This window comes from Myotis yumanensis, unplaced genomic scaffold (assembly GCF_028538775.1).
Source record: "Myotis yumanensis isolate MYYU_CA2020_CCGP unplaced genomic scaffold, mMyoYum1.0.hap1 SCAF_8, whole genome shotgun sequence".
Lineage (NCBI taxonomy): Eukaryota > Metazoa > Chordata > Mammalia > Chiroptera > Vespertilionidae > Myotis > Myotis yumanensis.
In genome coordinates, this window is record NW_027223759.1 from 8,810,424 (window position 1) to 8,827,781 (window position 17,358).

General features: G+C 45.4%; 1 protein-coding gene across 5 annotated transcripts in view; it reads left to right on the forward strand.

The window, feature by feature from the left end:
* Positions 1-17,358, forward strand: part of SPATS2L (spermatogenesis associated serine rich 2 like) — a 151,023-nt gene that overhangs the window by 113,075 nt on the left and 20,590 nt on the right. For 4 of the 5 annotated variants that reach the window (XM_070421783.1, XM_070421782.1, XM_070421785.1 and 1 more), the window contains 2 exons: positions 6,724-6,930; positions 8,281-8,416. In XM_070421783.1, coding sequence (XP_070277884.1) covers positions 6,724-6,930; positions 8,281-8,416 — 343 coding nt within the window. The remainder of the gene's footprint in view (positions 1-6,723; positions 6,931-8,280; positions 8,417-17,358) is intronic. The other variant, XM_070421784.1, reaches the window with a different exon arrangement.

Sequence of the window (17,358 nt, forward strand, 5' to 3'; positions counted from 1 at the left end):
CTTTACTCTCTTCTATCTTCCCCCACCCGCCTAACCCTCTGTGTCATTGAGGTATTTTTTCCTTAATCCCTTCACCCTTTTCACACAGTCCCCCAACTCCCTCTCCTCTGACAGCGGTCAGTCTGTTCTCTGTACCTATTAGTCTGTTTCTATTTTGTTAGTTTATTTTCTTCATTAGATTCCACATGTAAGTGAAATCATATGGATCTTGTCCTTCTCTGACGGACTTCTTTCACTTAGCATAATGCTCTCCAGGTCTATGCACGCTGTCGCAAAATAAGTGATGGTGGGAGAAGACTTGACTTGGGGTGGTGAACGCACAATACAATATACAGATGATGTGTTATAGAATTGTACACCTGAAACCTATGTAATTTTATTAACTACTGTCACCCCCAATAAATTCAATAAATAAAAAGGAAGGAAGGAAGGGAGGGAAGGAAGGAAGGAAGGAAGGGAGGGAGGGAGGGAGGGAGGGAGGGAGGAAGGAAGGAAGGAAGGAAGGAAGGAAAGAAGGAAAGAAGGAAGGTAGGAAGGAAGGAAGGACAAGTAGGGGGAAAGTCATCACAACAAAGCCGTATAATGATAGTCTGCACTTGAGTGGTTTCGAAGTATAAGCCTAAAAGAAATCTCCATTCTGCTAGCGGGGAGCATTTCTCAAGCTTTCCATTAATGAAACTGGCTCAATCCCACCTGACCGGGGGCCCAGCTGGGCAACAGGCTGTGAACATGCACAGCAGGTGTTTTATCTTTTTATAACACCTTGACATTCAAGATCTCTCTTTTTAAAAGTTTTCAACAGAATTGTTTTCTGGGAGGTGGAGTCAGCTTTAAGAGATATACAGGTGGCTGGGGGGTGTTAGTGTGACTTCCTACGTAGAAAATACCACCCAGAGCATCATCATTCAGGCTGTAAATATAGCGCTGTCGAGTGGGACAGCGCTGCCCATCAGCAGATAGCTCAGGCGTTTGGGAGTTTGGTTTAAACTTAGTACAGAATGACTTCTTTAAGCCTTGGAGTACTTTTTTCTGGGCTTCAGAATTTTTAATAACAGCACAACTGAGATCTTTTACATAATGCAATCAAGATTCTTCCTGCATCCAAGTACAAAGTCGGACAAAGGGCAGATCAAGATTTTTTCTTACCAAAAGCAATGCCAAGGATCATTTTTATTCCTAAGGCCCCATTTAAAGCACATGATGGCGTTAGGGTCCAATTTTCCCAAATGTTCTTCCTGGTCTATTTTCCTTAAGGCTTAGATTCTTCACTTGTTTGTGGGGTGGTTTGATTTATATACTACATTATCAAACGAAGTGCTTTGCTGAAATTATGTGTATGGGAGGCTATGAAAGCATTTTAACACAATTGGTTAAAATAATTATTTTAGAAGTACTTTATATTCAATACATTTCTTAAGGTTAGATTCGAATTTTATGTATACTTCTTTCAGTCTACTTAGAAGTACATAAAGCTTTCACTAGAAAGTAAAAACTAAAGAGAAAATAAGTGTTTACAGAAACTTTAAAATCTGAACACATACATGGCTGTACATATATTACGAAAATCTTTGAATCCAAGTTCATATATTTCTCCCAAGAGGAATATTTGTTTTCTTTGGTGATGTTAACAAAAAACAACAGCCACCATTTACGTTTTGCTGTGTAAAATAAATCAAGTTAAGAACAAATTAAATTACACAAGTTTTAGTAACTAGAAAATTGAAAGTCCTCAGTATTGAAGAGCTAATTCTGAGAACAATTGCATGCATGTACAGCTGAGTGTAAATGGGTACCAATTGACTGGAAAATAATTCAGCAATGCATATCAATAACTTTTTTAAGAAAATAAAAGCATGAATTTATATCTTCTTCATCACAAACTGCACTGACTTTTTGGATGTAGAAATCTATAATAGTGAAGAAAAAAGGAAAGGTGGGCCCGGGTTAATAGAAGAGGACAAGGAGATGGAAGAGGATTGACAAATGAAGCTACACACAGAATTATGAGGGAGCTTGGGCAGGGAGGAGTATGACTGTCCAGCAGAAAATGGAGAAGCTCTAGATTGAGAGTCAGCAGATAGGATGGAGGGCCAGCTTGAGCAGAGGTATAAAACAGGGCAATTGAAGGGATTTTAAGAAACAATCCACTATCTCCATACAATCTCTTCTACTCCAGCTTGTTCTATAAAATGCCTAATATTTACCTTCAAGGCAAAAAAAAAAATCAGGGGGAAGAGAGTGGAACATGACCCAGTATTTTAATGACCTATTAGAACAAAATCAAACTATCTTGAGGAAAGTAACAAAATCCAACATTTCTCAATGTGTCATCCACAATGTTCAATACCCAGTTTTAAAAATTACTATTCATGGGCCCTGGCTGGTGTGGCTCAGCTGGTTAGAGTGTCATCTTGTTCACCAAAAGGTGGGGGGTTTGATCCCCAGTCAGGGTACATGCAGAAGCATCCAATTGATGTTCCTCTCACATCAATGTTTCTCTCTCTTCCTTCCTCTTGCTAAAAGTCAATAATTTTTTTTAAAAAAAATTACTATATGTGGGAAGAAGCAAGAAAATTTGACTTGTAATAAAGAGAAAAGTTAATCACAGAAGCAGATCCGTAGATAACCCAGCTATTTTAGTCAGACAAATTTTATAAATATGCCAAAAAAATTATAGAAAAAAAGGAGATGGATATAAAGGGTGAAGAGAAGGAGACTTTCAGGAGAGAAAGAAATATTGAAATGGAAATCCTAGAACTAAAAAGTACAATATTGAGCCCTGGCTGATTTGGCTCAGGGGATAGAGTGTCGGCCTTCGGGCTGAAGGGTCCCAGGTTTGCTTCCGGTCAAGGGTACATGTTCAGGTTGTGAGCTTGATACCCAGTAGGGGGCATGCAGGAGGCAGCCAGTCAATGATTCTCTCTCATTATTGATGTTTCTATTTCTTTCTCCCTCTCCCTTCTGCTCTGAAATCAATAAAGATAAGTTTAAAAAAAAGTACAATATCTGAAAAAAAATCTTTTAAGTCATCAGATGTACTTGACAGCAATTTAGACAATGAAGAAGAAAGGAGCAGTGAACTTTAGGACAGGTCAAAAGAAGCTATCCAAACTGAAGAACAGAGAGAAAAGATTTTTAAAAGAGAGAAACCAGAAGAATGGAATACTTCTCAACTCATTTAATGAGGCCAACATAACCTTATCAAAACCTGGCAAAGTCATTACAAGAAAAATTACAGAATGATATTGGTCATGAATAAAGAAGCAAAATTCTCAACAAAATATTAGCAAATTGAAGTACGATTTTATATTTATATTTATTATATTTATATTTATAGTACATCATGAACAAGTGTGCTTTTTCTCAAGGATGTAACATTGACTTAACATTTAAAAACCAATCAATGTGTCTTACTATATTATCAAAATAAAGGAGAACAAAATAAAATCACTTGACAAAATAAAAACTCCCAGCACATTACAAATATAAGAGAACTTACTGATAAAAGTGAAAAATCTACAGCTAATATCATACTTAATAATAAAATATTGAATGCAATTTTCCTAAGATCAAAATCAATGCAAGGATGATGATTCTACATTGTACTAGCATTCTTAGCCAGTCCAACAGGGCAAGATTGGGAAGAAAGAAGTCAAACTTCATTTGCGGATGTCATTATTGCCTATCTAGAAAATTTTAAGACAAATACAAAAAAATAGAAATACTAGTATCTACATTTAAAAAATAAAAAGAAACAGGTGAATTAAATTGGATAACATATTTTGTCTAACTTAATATACCCAAAATATTATCATTTTGACATGTGATCGGTTTTTTTAAGTTATCAAAGGTGTTTTTCTGTACTGAGTCTTCAAGTTTTAGTGCGTATTTTACACTTAATAGCACATCTCAGTTCAGACCAGCCATAATTTATGTGTTCAACAGTCGCCTGTGCTGGTGGCTATTTTATTAGACAGTATTATGAATCAGCTCTGAATCAGCTACAGTCTATTGAAATTTGCAAGTGGATTCCAGAAAGTCAGAGAATTGGTGCTACTTCTGGCCTGTAATGTTAGAGGACAACCTCTACATCCAGGAGAGAACTCCCATTTATCCTAATTGTTAGAAATATCAGGATTTGTGGTCAAGATGCACCTAATTCTGTTTTAGCTGAATAAGTCTCTACCAGTTTTCATCTGAAAGAACTTCATTACTACATTTGGAAACAGACCTGTATAGCCAATGTGCAAGCAGTACTATATTCCAGTAGTACTGAGTATCTGAGAACTTCAGATCCTCCCAGTGTTCAGTGATCCCACCAATACTGAGACAGTTTTCCAGGACCCTCCTCCAAAAAAAAAATACTGCTACTCAAATTTCTCAATAAATGTATGTTGGGTGGATGGTGAAATGAGCCATTGTCCACATATCAGTTCTCTGATACACAAACATAGTATTTTCAGCTCTAGGTTAATGAGCCTGTGCTCATTTGCAAGCTTGTCTTCAGCTTAAAATCTTTTGCATTCAACTGAATAATTTTTTTCCCTTCGGTTGTTATTTCCATCAGGCTATCATATAAACGCCCTTATTTTTAAGAACAAGACTAGTTTACTATACTATTCACACTAGGATATATATTAGGTTCTCAATTTATAATATTTCTTTGAGGCCGAATCTTCTCTATGATTTAGAGAGGAAGGAGTTGGAACCAGCCTGTACTTAATCCCCGTGTTAACAAAACAGTTACAGGCTCATCAAAAAATTAGCTTTTTTAAAAAAAATTAGTTTTTCATCTTTCAGAGCAGATTTCCTCCAGGTGGGTGGTGCCACCCATCTTCACCCCAACAGAATCACCTGCGGGTAGAATCCCGGGCCCCTGCTGAATCGGAACCTCTGGGGTTCTCATGAACACGCAAGTGTGACAAGCACTGCCTGCAGTGAGCTTCCACTTCAGTGTAACTGCGGCCCCCTCGGGACCCTCCCGGGTGAGAAAGCTATCGCAGGCGACTACCTGATTGATAGTCAGTGTCTTGCCCAGGGTCACCCTGCAAGTGATTCCCAGAGCAAAACACCCACCCAGGTCCTTCTAAAGTACGAATTTCTTTCCATTTCTGGTACATCCTCTAATCTTCTGGGGATGCCAGTAAATGTTTCATTGCTGGAGGAAATGCTGTCTTCAGTACTTAATTACTATGTTTACTAGCTTTGTTGCACGTTTCCTTGTGAACTGTAATTTCCCTTTAGGTCCATTTTAAAGAGTACTCACTATTCAGCCCATCGAGCATACGTTGTGCTTTCTTGATATGGAAGTTATGAATGATGGATTCAACTTCACACGTCTCATAAGTGGGCTAATGTCTAAAGCCAAGCGGACTAGGACCCAGATCAGATTCTTTTGCACTTTCCGATGCTGCCTCTGTAATGTTTGTGACAGTGTCAGGAAACTTGGTTTTTATTTTTTGGTGTTTTTTTTTTCTTTTTCCTATGAAATCATTTAATTCAGTCACAGTTTTACAGATAGCTATTGAGCCAGACACAAGTACTGGGGCTTCAAAAATGTGTCATATTTTAGTATTTGCCTTCAAGGAAGTCACAGCCTTTTTAAGGCAAAGGCAAGGGCAGACATGTAAGTATTGTGTTCAAACATCGCACGCTAAGTTTTTACGAGGCCCTGGGGGAGTCGAGAAGGGAGGCAGGCGGGGTGACTATCTGAAAGGGGTTGGGCTTCGTTGAGATGATGATGTTTTCTGTGTGAGTGTGAACCCTAGTTGGCCAGAAAAGTGAGGTCCTTCCTACAGGGTCATCGGGCCCTAGGGAAGATCAGAACATGGGTCTCGGGGATCCCAACCTGCACTCTCCCCACAACACCCAGCTCTCCCCAAGAACCTGGCCTTCAAAAGCACACTGGCTCCCCCTTTTTCCACCCCCAGAGCTCTCTCTGGATGTAAGATGTTAAGGGTGATCCATTTCCTTTTCAGGCCACTAAGGTGCCGTTTAATTCACTCCAGCAATAACTAAATGGGAGCCTACCTTTAAAAGATGCCAAAAGCAACGTGCTGCTAATTTATGGCAGCAACTATCAGAGCTCCAGAGAGCATCGGACGCCCTGGCTTTTAAATATAGTTGAGATATTATGATGATGTTTCCTGATTTAATCCCCCCGTAAATTAGATGAAATGATTGTAATACCTGTTGTCACTTCATTCTTGCCCTCTCTCCAATCACTCTCCCGCCTTCATTAATTCAGAATAAAATACCACGAGACATTGATGTAGCTCTTAGCGATAGGAGGACTGCATTTTATAGCCTCGATATGAAATCATAACTCAGAGACATCTAAGCCTTTCCTGAATGAGAAAAACAAACAAACAACCACCCGATCTTCTCATGGATCCATGGGAGCCTCCTCATAACTTTTCTGGGTGAGGAAACTAAGGCTTCAGAGATGGTAAGTGGCTGCCCAGGGTCACCCTGCGAGTAATTACCAGAGCCAACACGCCCCCCCGGGGCTTCTGACTCCAAGTACAACGTTCTTTCTATTCCTAGTATATTCTCTAACCTTCTGGGGACTCTGCCAAAACAGTCTCTTGACTGTTTGCAATGAAAGGCATTGTTGTCCGCATGGAAACAAACCACAAATAAATCGTGGCCTCCCCCGCATCACCTTATCATCCATGTTTCCCGTTGATCCCGCCACAGTCATTATTTGGTGTTTTCTTACAGAAGGCAACAGACCACTGCAACAGAAACTGTCCTTAGATGGGAACCCCAGACCTATCCCCGGGACACCCGAGAGGTCAGATGGCCTGCAGTGGTCAGCTGAGCAGCCTTGTAGCCCAAGCAAGCCTCATGCCAAAACTTCTCCTGTTAATTCCAGTGCCCCCGCAGCTCATCTTGAAATAAAGCCAGATGAGCTGGCAAAGAAAAGAGGTAAAGTGGTTTCTTTTGCACCAATGATTCACCGTCTTTGACACACAGAGAAAAGTGCCAGGGTGACAGGACGGTCCCAAAGACGCTGCTTCGTGGAAGGGAGATGCACCTGAAATTGCGTTTCTTTCGGTGACACACACACACTGCGAGGCAGATGTGATTCCGCCCATGTCAGCCGAAGGGCGTAAATGGAATGACATCCCTCTTCTCTGCATCCCTGGGACCATCCCTCTCTTTGTGGTTATGGATAAATTTGCAGATACTTTCTACCCTGCTGTCTCATGAAGCAAATGTTAGTGCCAGATCCTTTACACTTAACTGGTATTCAAAATGAAAGGGGCTAAATCACTTCCTTCTGACTCCCAGAAGATTAAATAATATTCTTCTCATCCAGCCTCAGTTATATCTGATTTCCTTGGCTTTGGTTTGATGTGCTTTCTCACTTTTCTTGAGGGAGATTGCTTTCTTCCAAGAAACATGCCCTTGTTGGGATACGTACAATTTGCCGGTTTGTTTTGCACTCTCTGTCAGCCCTGGTGACGGTTTCAGGAAATCGGGCAAGATTGGCACCCACGGAGCCGCTTAAGTGCTGCTGTAATTACAGGCCTGGCCCGCACTGATGGGGCCCGGGCCAGCGTGCCTGGCACCGCCGCTCTGGCCTCTCTCGCTGTTTGTACCTCTCCCAACCTCTAAGACTTCATTTCCTCCTGAAAAGCCCGCAGGCTGAGAATCGGAACCTGAAAGCGGCACAGACAGTCTCTAGACCAGCGGTTCTCAACCTGTGGGTCGCAACCCCTTTGGGGGTCGAACGACCCTTTCACAGGGGTCGCCTAAGACCATCGGAAAACACATATATAATTACATATTGTTTTTGTGATTAATCACTATGCTTTAATTATGTTCAATTTGTAACAATGAAATTGGGGGTCACCACAACATGAGGAACTGTATTAAAGGGTCGCGGCATTAGGAAGGTTGAGAACCACTGCTCTAGACACATCCCACTCCAAGAAACTGCCATGTGTAATGGAACATACATGATCAGGACATTTCCAAAGAGCAGAGGAGACACGTGTGCCCAGAATGGCCCAGTCAGAGGACCCACTAGTGGAATCTTAGCAGTCTCCCTACAAACCACCCACTCTCGGTTTTTAAATCCCCAGGTTACAAACAACCTCTTCGCAGAACTTTTTTATTTTTTTTCATTGAAAAACAAAAAAATATCTTTTCGTTGGTGGGGGGGTGGTGTTGGTGGTACGTTAGTTCGATTTTGTTGTTATTGTTCAGCTCACAAAGATAAAGTGCTCAAATTAAAAAAACAAACATTTTTTTCCTTGACATTCATTTTAGGCCCAAATATTGAGAAGTCGGTGAAGGACTTGCAACGCTGCACCGTGTCTCTAACCAGGTACCGCGTCATGATCAAGGAGGAGGTGGACAGCTCGGTGAAGAAGATCAAGGCCGCCTTTGCTGAGCTGCACAACTGGTGAGTCAGCGGCTGGGAATCTGCACCCGGAGCTGTTTCTATAGGGAAAGCCCCGGAAGGAGAACACTGTTTATCTAATATATAAACAGCGCAGGGCAACTCTTCAGCAGGTTGTTGTTTTTTTAAGCCCTGCAGGCAGAGGCATGTATCTTGGGAATGAAAAGAAGAGAACGTGTTTGAATAAAAAGAAACCTGAGGCACCTAATTCATTGGCGTTTGAGGTTGGCCCCAAAGTGCGTGGATGAGGTAGAGCACAACAAAGAACAAAACCTCAACCAGTGGCATTTTTGACAATTCTCTGGAAAGCCAGTAGCACGCATGCTGCTAAGAAAAGTCTTTCCCAGCCTCGTCCTTATAAAAGGACAACTCTCTTAACAAAACTCGGAAGCATCCTATGCAAACCTAGTGAGAGGCCCGTCCTAGGGGCTCTGAGACTGGACTTAAATGGGGCGCCGTGCGGGGTTGGCCATGCCTGGCTCTGCAGCTGGTCTGATGGGAGACACTGCTTTGTGTCCTGCACCGTTGCTCGTGTCTGTCTACAGGTGGAAGGAAGTATCTGTTAGGAAAGGTTGGGTTTTTATCAGGAAGGAAATGTTCTCAGTGGATCAGCCAGAACCCTTTCAGTTTTGAGTGACAGAAACCCAAGTCACACTAGTTAAAGACAAATAGAATTTATTGGCCAATGCACATGAAAACACCAGGAGGTTCCTTTAGGCCAGTGGTCGGCAAACTGCGGCTCTCGAGCCACATGCGGCTCTTTGGCCCCTTGAGTGTGGCTCTTCCACAAAATACCGACTTCTGCGCATGGGCCACGAAGTTTCAATCGCACTGTACGTGCGCACCCGCACGTGGTATTTTGTGGAAGAGCCACACTCAAGGGGCCAAAGAGCCGCATGTGGCTTGAAAGCCGCAGTTTGCCGACCACTGCTTTAGGCAAATTTGGTTCTAAACCCAAATCATGTTGTTTCTGTCTGTACCCCTCCCTCCCTCTTCTTCTCCCTCTGCCCCTCCTTTCCTCTCTTGCTGTCTCCCACAATCTCCTGGTTCTGCTTATTCTTGGCTTCCCTCTCAGGCATGATCTCTCCATGGAGCAGCTTCTGGTCACATCTTCTGCATATTTTTTCTATTCCAAGTCCTTTTTTTGGCCTCTGATGTGCTTTTTAGCTAACGGTTGAGTTGTGTAAAACTAAGGATTACACTTAACACTAACCTAATAAATCCTTGAATTTTAAACCATCAGCTACATATAATACAAGATCCCAAGGGAATCTATAAGAATAAAAGGATAATATGCTAATTAGACCAGACGTCATTACGGACATCCTTCCAGACGGAGCCGGGGCCAGAGGAAGCCCAGGTCCTGGGTGCCTGCCTGCAGCCAGGGGAAGGAAGGCCTACTCTTGCACAAATTTCATGCATCGGGCCTCTAGTACTAGTATAAGAACCCTTCAAAGACACCCACGCCCTTGGATTGTCCTTCAATGAGGAACCCTTTCCCTTCCCCCAGTCTCGGCATCTGGAGCCTCAAGGACCACTGCTCTGTTTGATCAGATTATAACCTACTTGTTCTAGGCAAATTCCAAGAATATGCTTGAAACCATTAGAGAAGATAGGGGCTCTCAAGTGAAAGATGTTACGCTTATTATTGTTGGCTCTTACATTTTCCAATCTATCCTTAAGTTACCCCGATATTTAAAGCACACTCAACTTCCAGGCCTGTTCTCTCGAGCCCAAGTCAGCAAACTTTATCTGTGAAGGGCCAGCTAGTAAGCGTTCTAAGCTTTATGGGCTGTAACATCTCGGTGTTGTGGCATGAAGCAGCTGGAGGGGATGCAGAAAGGCTGTGGGCCTAGTGGCCCAGGGGCGGGGGGAGGGGGGGGGTGGAGGGGGCCGGGGTGGGCTCGGGCTGGGGCTCAGACTCGGAGCTGGCCCTCCGCTGTCTGGGGGCATTAGCCGGCTGCTCAGAGAAACCCTCTGTCTTCTCCTTTTGTGCGGCATTTTAGAGTAAACTCTCCCTCTGAGGCTCCTGTTATACCTTCCCTCTGAGTGACTCACACACTAATTGACAAAGTGTAGCAATGACCTCGAATTACCTCTCTCCTCCAGCTGCTCGGTGTACTTTTATTTTTATTGTTTTACTTTATTTCCTTAGTAAAATGAACATCACATGGGTCACGGGACATCCTGAGATTTATAACGTCTTGAGATTCTTGGAGTGTTTCTCGCCTCACGAGCTAAAAGCTTGGGGCCTGGGAAGTCAGCCCCAGGGGAAGTTGTATATCTTTTCTCTGCTTGTAACTCACATTGTGTTTTAAACTGGAGGGGGGGGGGGTGGGGGGGGCTCCCTTCTGAGTGAGCTCCGCCAAGCAGTGCTGCCGTTTAAAAGTCACCTACGGGACAAAACAGCACTTTTCCTCCAAACTGGAGAGGAAGGAATGTAGAGCACCCATTTTCTGTATGCTGGTGCTACAGGGTGAGTAAACGCCCGCTTATTTTCTGATCTAACCTTAAAAAAAACGGTCCCAAAACATAACGTAAATGTAAAGTAAAACCAAAGTGGTTTTTAATCAACCACTTTCATGCATTTCTGCCAAATGGAAAGACGTTGGCTCTGGTCCAGGCCAGCCCGCAGCGGAGATGTGCCTGAACGAAGCCTGCCTCTCCTTTCCTGAGGGATGGATTTTAGGGATTGTGGTGCTTTTGAAAAATAGCAGGTCACAGGACTGAAGAAGGCAGTTTAAATGTTCTTTAAAAATTAAGCTTTTCTGTTGGTGATGAAATCATGAACAATAGGCACGAGCAAGAAATTTGAATGCGGCCCCATTCGTTTAACACAATTGAAACCTCGGGATTTCTGTGGGGCAGGTCCTCTGGAGGGTTCTGGAAAGTTTCTGAGACAGACAGCAGCTCACCTGGTGCACGAGGGACGTGGAGCCAGCGCCTCGGCTCGCCATGGCTCTCAGCAGCGCTGTGTCTGGTTTAGAAACAAATTCTAGACATTCACTTTGTTACCAAAGTGCCAGCTTCAGGGGTGCATCCTGCCTGACTAAATCCCCCTGAATTCTGCTGGAAGCCTTGGGAAAGGTGGTGATGTGAGGCTGGGAGAAGCCACTGTCGGCACATGCTCAGGGCCAAGTGACCACACAGCTGAGTCAAATGGACTCAATGCTTATCTTTCCCAGTCTGCTTGTGAACAATACTTCATTCAATACCGTCAGGGGAGAAATCCATTGAGTTGCTGGATTCTGATATCAGAGTTGGCCTTGAACCCGGACACAGTTGCATAGGGACCTTGCACGGATCACTGCTACTCCCCCAGGAGGAACTGGGGACGTGAGAGGGGAACAGGGATGCCTAGAGCTCTCACAACTCCTCTTGACAGGAAGTGAATGTTGCAGCAGGAGCCTCTGTGTGAGAAGTCCCATCGGGAACTAACATGAAACAGCTGGTTTCTTGTCTGTACGCTGGGCCCCCTACCACAACTGGAAAATATTCATTCTTCGGAATTATAGCTGCCAGATTTAATCGCTCTGTGTGCGAATGAGTCCAGCTTCTCGTGGCAAATCTGTGTGTGTGTGTGTGTGTGCACGTCCACGTGGATGGCGAAGGCTTAAAATGAGCCATAAAACACTGAATTCACAAAGCACCGAGGAAGGAGAGCGATGCTGATCACTGCCGTGTGCTGGGGGAGGCAGCATTCCAAGGCAGAGCTGTAGACGTCTGATCAACAGCAAGGGGTGGAGTGTGTGCTGGGTGGGGAAGGGTGGAGAGTGGGAGCTGGAGGGGCCACAGCTGAGGCTGCCTCGGGCTCAGATAGGAAGGGGCCGTGGCAACAGGCCTTCTGTGCACAGGGGCAGAACTCCCTCTGTGCGCACGTTGGCTTTTTCCTGAAGCAGCGCCCGGTCTGCTCAAGGAGAAGTGGAAGTGGATCCGGAGTCTCCACTCCCCTGGGCCCGGGCCCTGCCCACTCCCCCTTCTCCCATCTTGGAGTTTCCTCCCTCGGCGAGGTGGGCGGGGAGGGGGGGGGGGGGGCAACCTCCCGCTGCTCCTGCAGGCCAGGGCTCCTCGCCCCACACCAAGCACTCCAGGGCAGGAACTCCCATGGGGCCCGTTCCCCTTCTCTTCTCTTTTTCACCCTTAACTCTCATTTTTGAGTCACTGATAACTTCATCCTTTCGGTGCCCAGGTGTCGCCCCTCAAAGTGACATATTTGCATGTTAACAAATGTTAACCAAATCTGCTGAGGCTCACCACCAAGCAAACGAATAACTCTGAGCATGAGGCTGCAGGAAAGGCCATATTGAGCTACATCCATCTTTTTCGGCCTCCCTCACGCCTCATCTGCCGGGGAGCCCCGGCCGGAGCCCAGCAAATGCACACACAGCCTGCCCTGGTGGTCGGAGGACCAGTGTCACCACTGTGACACCCAACTGTTTGTCCTCTTTCTGGGCTGGGAGCTTGGGAAGTCTCCCCACCCCAAGGGGACAAGCTCTGCAGCCCTCTGACCCGCATTCCCGGGCCCTGCTCCTGGTCCCCAAATACTGTCAAACCCTTGGTGGACACAGCCTGGGAACGACTTTCCTCGTTGGTTGTCTCCCTTTGCCCCCCCGCCCCAACACACACACACACACACACACACACACACACACCACGTCCCGCAAACTCCTAGCTGCTGCTTGGAGAATGCCTGGCTCTCCACTCAGGGCTGGAAGCCCAGCCCGGGTTTTCTGTGCCCTGCGGGTTTTTCTTTTCTCTCTTTGTGACTAACTTAACAGCGACTGGAAGATGGTGCCTATGAATTAATATGGACTTCTCTCCACACCAGAGCCTGTGTGTGCGCTATAGTTAAGAACTCCTGGAGCTCTGTGGTCACCCTTGGCTCCGGGACGCTGAGTCACTGGTCTGAAGTGGACCCAGAAGTCGGTGTGTGTGTGTTTGAGAGCTCCAGGTGATTCTTTTGTGCATCTGTGGCTGAAACTCGGGCTGAGAGGCCGGCAAAGGGACCGGTATGTCTGGGGCCAAGCAGTGTTCTCCGAGGGATGGATTCTTCCCAGGAGACAGCCTGTCTGGGAGTACTTTGGGTTGTCACCATTGGCATCTAGGAGGTAGAGGTGACGCATGCTGTAGATATTCTAGAATGCACAGGACAGCCTCCCCCCGCTCCCCCCCCTCCGCCCCGCCCCAGTATTACAAAGGATTATCCTTCCCTTGACATCCTCGATGCCCAAGAAGCCTGCACCCGGGAAAGTGAGAGGACTGTGTCTTCTGGCACCTTCTCCTCGCCCGCCCAGCTGCAGGTTCTGCCGTAGCTGGAGGCCTGGAGGCGGAGGTTACTCCCCCTCCCCCAGCTGCCCTCCCGGTGCACCGCTGGAGACAGAAGAGGGGAAAGGTCCTCTCCAGTCATTCACACGCCCAAACAACATAACCACGGCGCCTCGTCTTCTCCGATCAGTGAGGGAGGAATTTTATTTTCCATATTGCCTGAAATGTAAGCCTTCTAGCTACGCATTTTAAAGGTCAAATTACATTTTTGTCGTCTTAAGACCAGAAAACCAATTGTATTGAAGTGGAGAAAATTGAGGGCTTTGCTTTTGGGTCTATTTTTCATTATAGAATTCAACTCAGTCCTTAGGAAAAAATGGAGATGTTAAGAACGGACGCTGGTAGCTAATGAGGGACAGTCACTTTCATCAGCCGTTCTGTCTCGACCGGAGTCTTTTTCTCATTTTGCAATAAGACCACACAGCGCAGTGGGGCCGGGGATTAGGGGAAGGATCTGAGGCCTGTGACAATGAATTCAGCAGCGAGTGCTTCTCTCCAGCGGTGGTTCTTTCCCTTCGGCCTCAGCCAGGCAGCAGTGTTGCTCAGTGCACCTGGGCACACGTGGCATCTGTCCAGCCACCCTCATGCCGGCCACAGTGGCATCCTCAGGTGTGCCAGCCTTTGTGCTCCCCAGCGTGAATGAAAACAGGCCTTTCTGTGTATCTTATGCTTCAGTGGTAGTTGAACACATACTTGCTCTCCGTTTAATTAGCCTCCCTTCATTAGGAGAGTCATTGAACTGTGGCACTGTATGTACTTCGATAGATAAATGGAGAGGAAATGAGTATTGGGTGAAACAGATCTGTGTCACAGAGAAGACGCTGTGACAACAGGCAAACGTGGCGAGTGTTGACAGGAGCACGGATAATGAGTAAACACTCCATTTTAAAACCGTGTGGCTAAGCCCTGCTGGTGTGGCTCAGTGGTTGAGGATGGACCTATGAGCCAGGAGGTCACTGTTCAATTCCCAGTCAGGGCTCAGTCCCCAGCAGGAGGTGTGCAGGAGGCAGCCAATCAACGATTCTCTCTCATCATTGATGTTTCTATCTCACTCTCTCCCTCCCTTTCTCTCTCTGAAATCAATTTAAAAAAATTTTTTTTAAAGATATAAAATGATGCGACTGACATATAAGTATTCCTAGTGTCCCCACCAGTATCAGAGTGGTGTGTGTCCTGCAGGAAAGTAATGCTTTTCTCTGCCCTATTCAACAAGGGGTGTTGGTCGTGGGTTACAGCAGAAGGGCTGAGGTTAGGGAGCTTTTAGCCACGTAGATTGTTATGTAATAATTTGACATCGCAGTGTGTGACATGATTGCTACATTTTGCCAGCACCTTAAACCAAGCATGTGATGGAGACAAAATCAAGAGTTTACATTATATTTTTATGGAATTTTTTGAAGACATTGAATGAAAAGTCTCTATGTCCTTTTGCTCTGAACATGAATACAATCTTCCCATTGATCAAAACCTGTATAAACCAGACTTTCCTTCTCATATAATGACCTTCCTAAGTGCACACCTGCCTGTGACCTGTACCAAGTACTGCGCAACGGAAACTATCCAGGCCCGTGCCTCCTCCCCACACCCAGGATTCGCGATTTGCCCACATCTTAGAAGAACACACCGAATGGACCTGAACATACTCCTGTAAAGGATATCAAGAGGCAGTAGCAGAAGAGGCTAATAAATATATTTATGCCTCAGGAGGGCCGTATGCCCGGTTTTTTGTTGCTGTCCTCCCTGACAAATTGCCCCAAATAGCTCCATTGCCTCGCTCTGCACCCGTCCCGTAAACAGAAGCGGGCTCCAGGCCACGCCGAAGCTGTGGGAAGGGTAAGTCACGCCACGCAGGAGCTCAAGGTGCCTGTGACTTTGCGACGAGGCGAGCCCCTGAGGTGCCGTGCATTTCAAATCTTGCCTCGTGTGTGAATGTGTCGCTCTAAATAGGTGGCGCTCGCTTCTGGGAGGTAAAAGCTTCTCTTTTCCTATTTCCTTTCCTCCCCGAGGTTTTTCTCTGGGTTAGATGTTTCCCCGGGGCACTGCCAGGGCTCAGTGAATCACTCAGCAGGAGGGAAGAGCAGGTTGATAAATACAAAAAACTCCGGAACCAGCCTTTTCAGTCTCGGCCTCGTCTCCAGGAAACCAGCCTGAATAGCACCTCGTAGTAAGAGCCTTGCTGAGCCTCGCGTGTGATTACCGCCAGACGTTATGCCGCTGCACACTTAGGCTGCGAAGTCGCTTCCCGTTCAGCGCAGCCTTCCTTGCAGAATAATAGCCCCCCACCCCCACCCCCCAGAGCTGGAGAGCACGCGGTTGGCTCTAATTTCAGCTTGAAATCTGAAAAGATTTCTGAACCTTTTCAGCACATGAAGGCTACCGATCAAACCAGCTGGGTAACATGCTCCTTGAATAAGAATTGTTAGTTTCATTATAGAATGGGAATATGAAAGGGAATTAAGCAAATTGTTCTATCTTCACAATCCCAGAGTATGTATTATTTGTGTCTTTTTAATTTTATAGTATAATCCATTGTCACTGGAAAATAAGACAAATTTGTTCTTATATGTTAGTGTAAATACAAAATACATTATAATTTCACAATTTCTGAATGGACCTTGGAGCTTATTTCTGTTTATTAGATGGGTACAGAGTGAGACCAAGGCATTGTTTTGGGCAATTTGTAGCCAGGCAGCAGCAACTCATATAAAAGAATATATAAAACACCCAGAGTTACTCTAATAAAATTCCTTGTGAGTATGTTATGTTATTTTTCCTGTGACTGTAAATCTTTGGTTCTCAGTAGGCCAGTGGACTCTAACAAAAGTCACATGTTCACCCTGACTGGTTTGGCTCAGTGGATAGAGTGTCGGCCTGTGGACTGAAGGGCCCCAGGTTCGATTCCGGTCAAGGGCATGTACCTTGGTTGTGGGCACATCCCCAGTGGGGAGTGTACAGGAGGCAGCTAATCTATGTTTCTCTCTCATCAATGTTTCTAACTCTCTATCCCTCTCTCTTCCTCTCTGTAAAAATCAATAAAATATGTATTTTTAAAGAAAGTCACATGTTCAAGGCTTATCAACCACTTACCTGGAGGCATGAGATGTAGAATTACAACAGCATTTAAATCCCATCTCCACATTTTCTAGCTCTGAAGATGGTTGAGTTTCTTAACTTCTACTCAGCTACAAAACAGGCTTGCCGCTGTCACTTTCTAGAGCTTTTGTGAAGATTCAGGTACAAGATACGCATTTCTTAGATTATTCCAGAAAATCTCTAGCCTGCGCCTGAGAGAAGTCCCATCTATTGTCGGTTTCTTCGCTTCCAGATAAGCATTTAATGAATTTCTTTCCCTCTAACCCGGGACACTGGGAAGGCCGTCTCCTTCTCCTCTCTCTGTTTATTCAGCGTGCTGTGGGTCCCAGCCTGAGATACGGATGTGTCATCACCACTCTTTGCTGTTTACTGCTCGGTGAAGAGAGAAGTAAGGCAAAGGGACCCGGGTTCCGAGTGGCCACTGCTGCCACCAGCCCAGCCCTCCTTCCCCTGGCCTGTCTCCCATGCCTTCTCTCTGCCTCCTCTTCCCCTTCCTTCACTCGTCCATCCAGTAGGTAGATGAATGT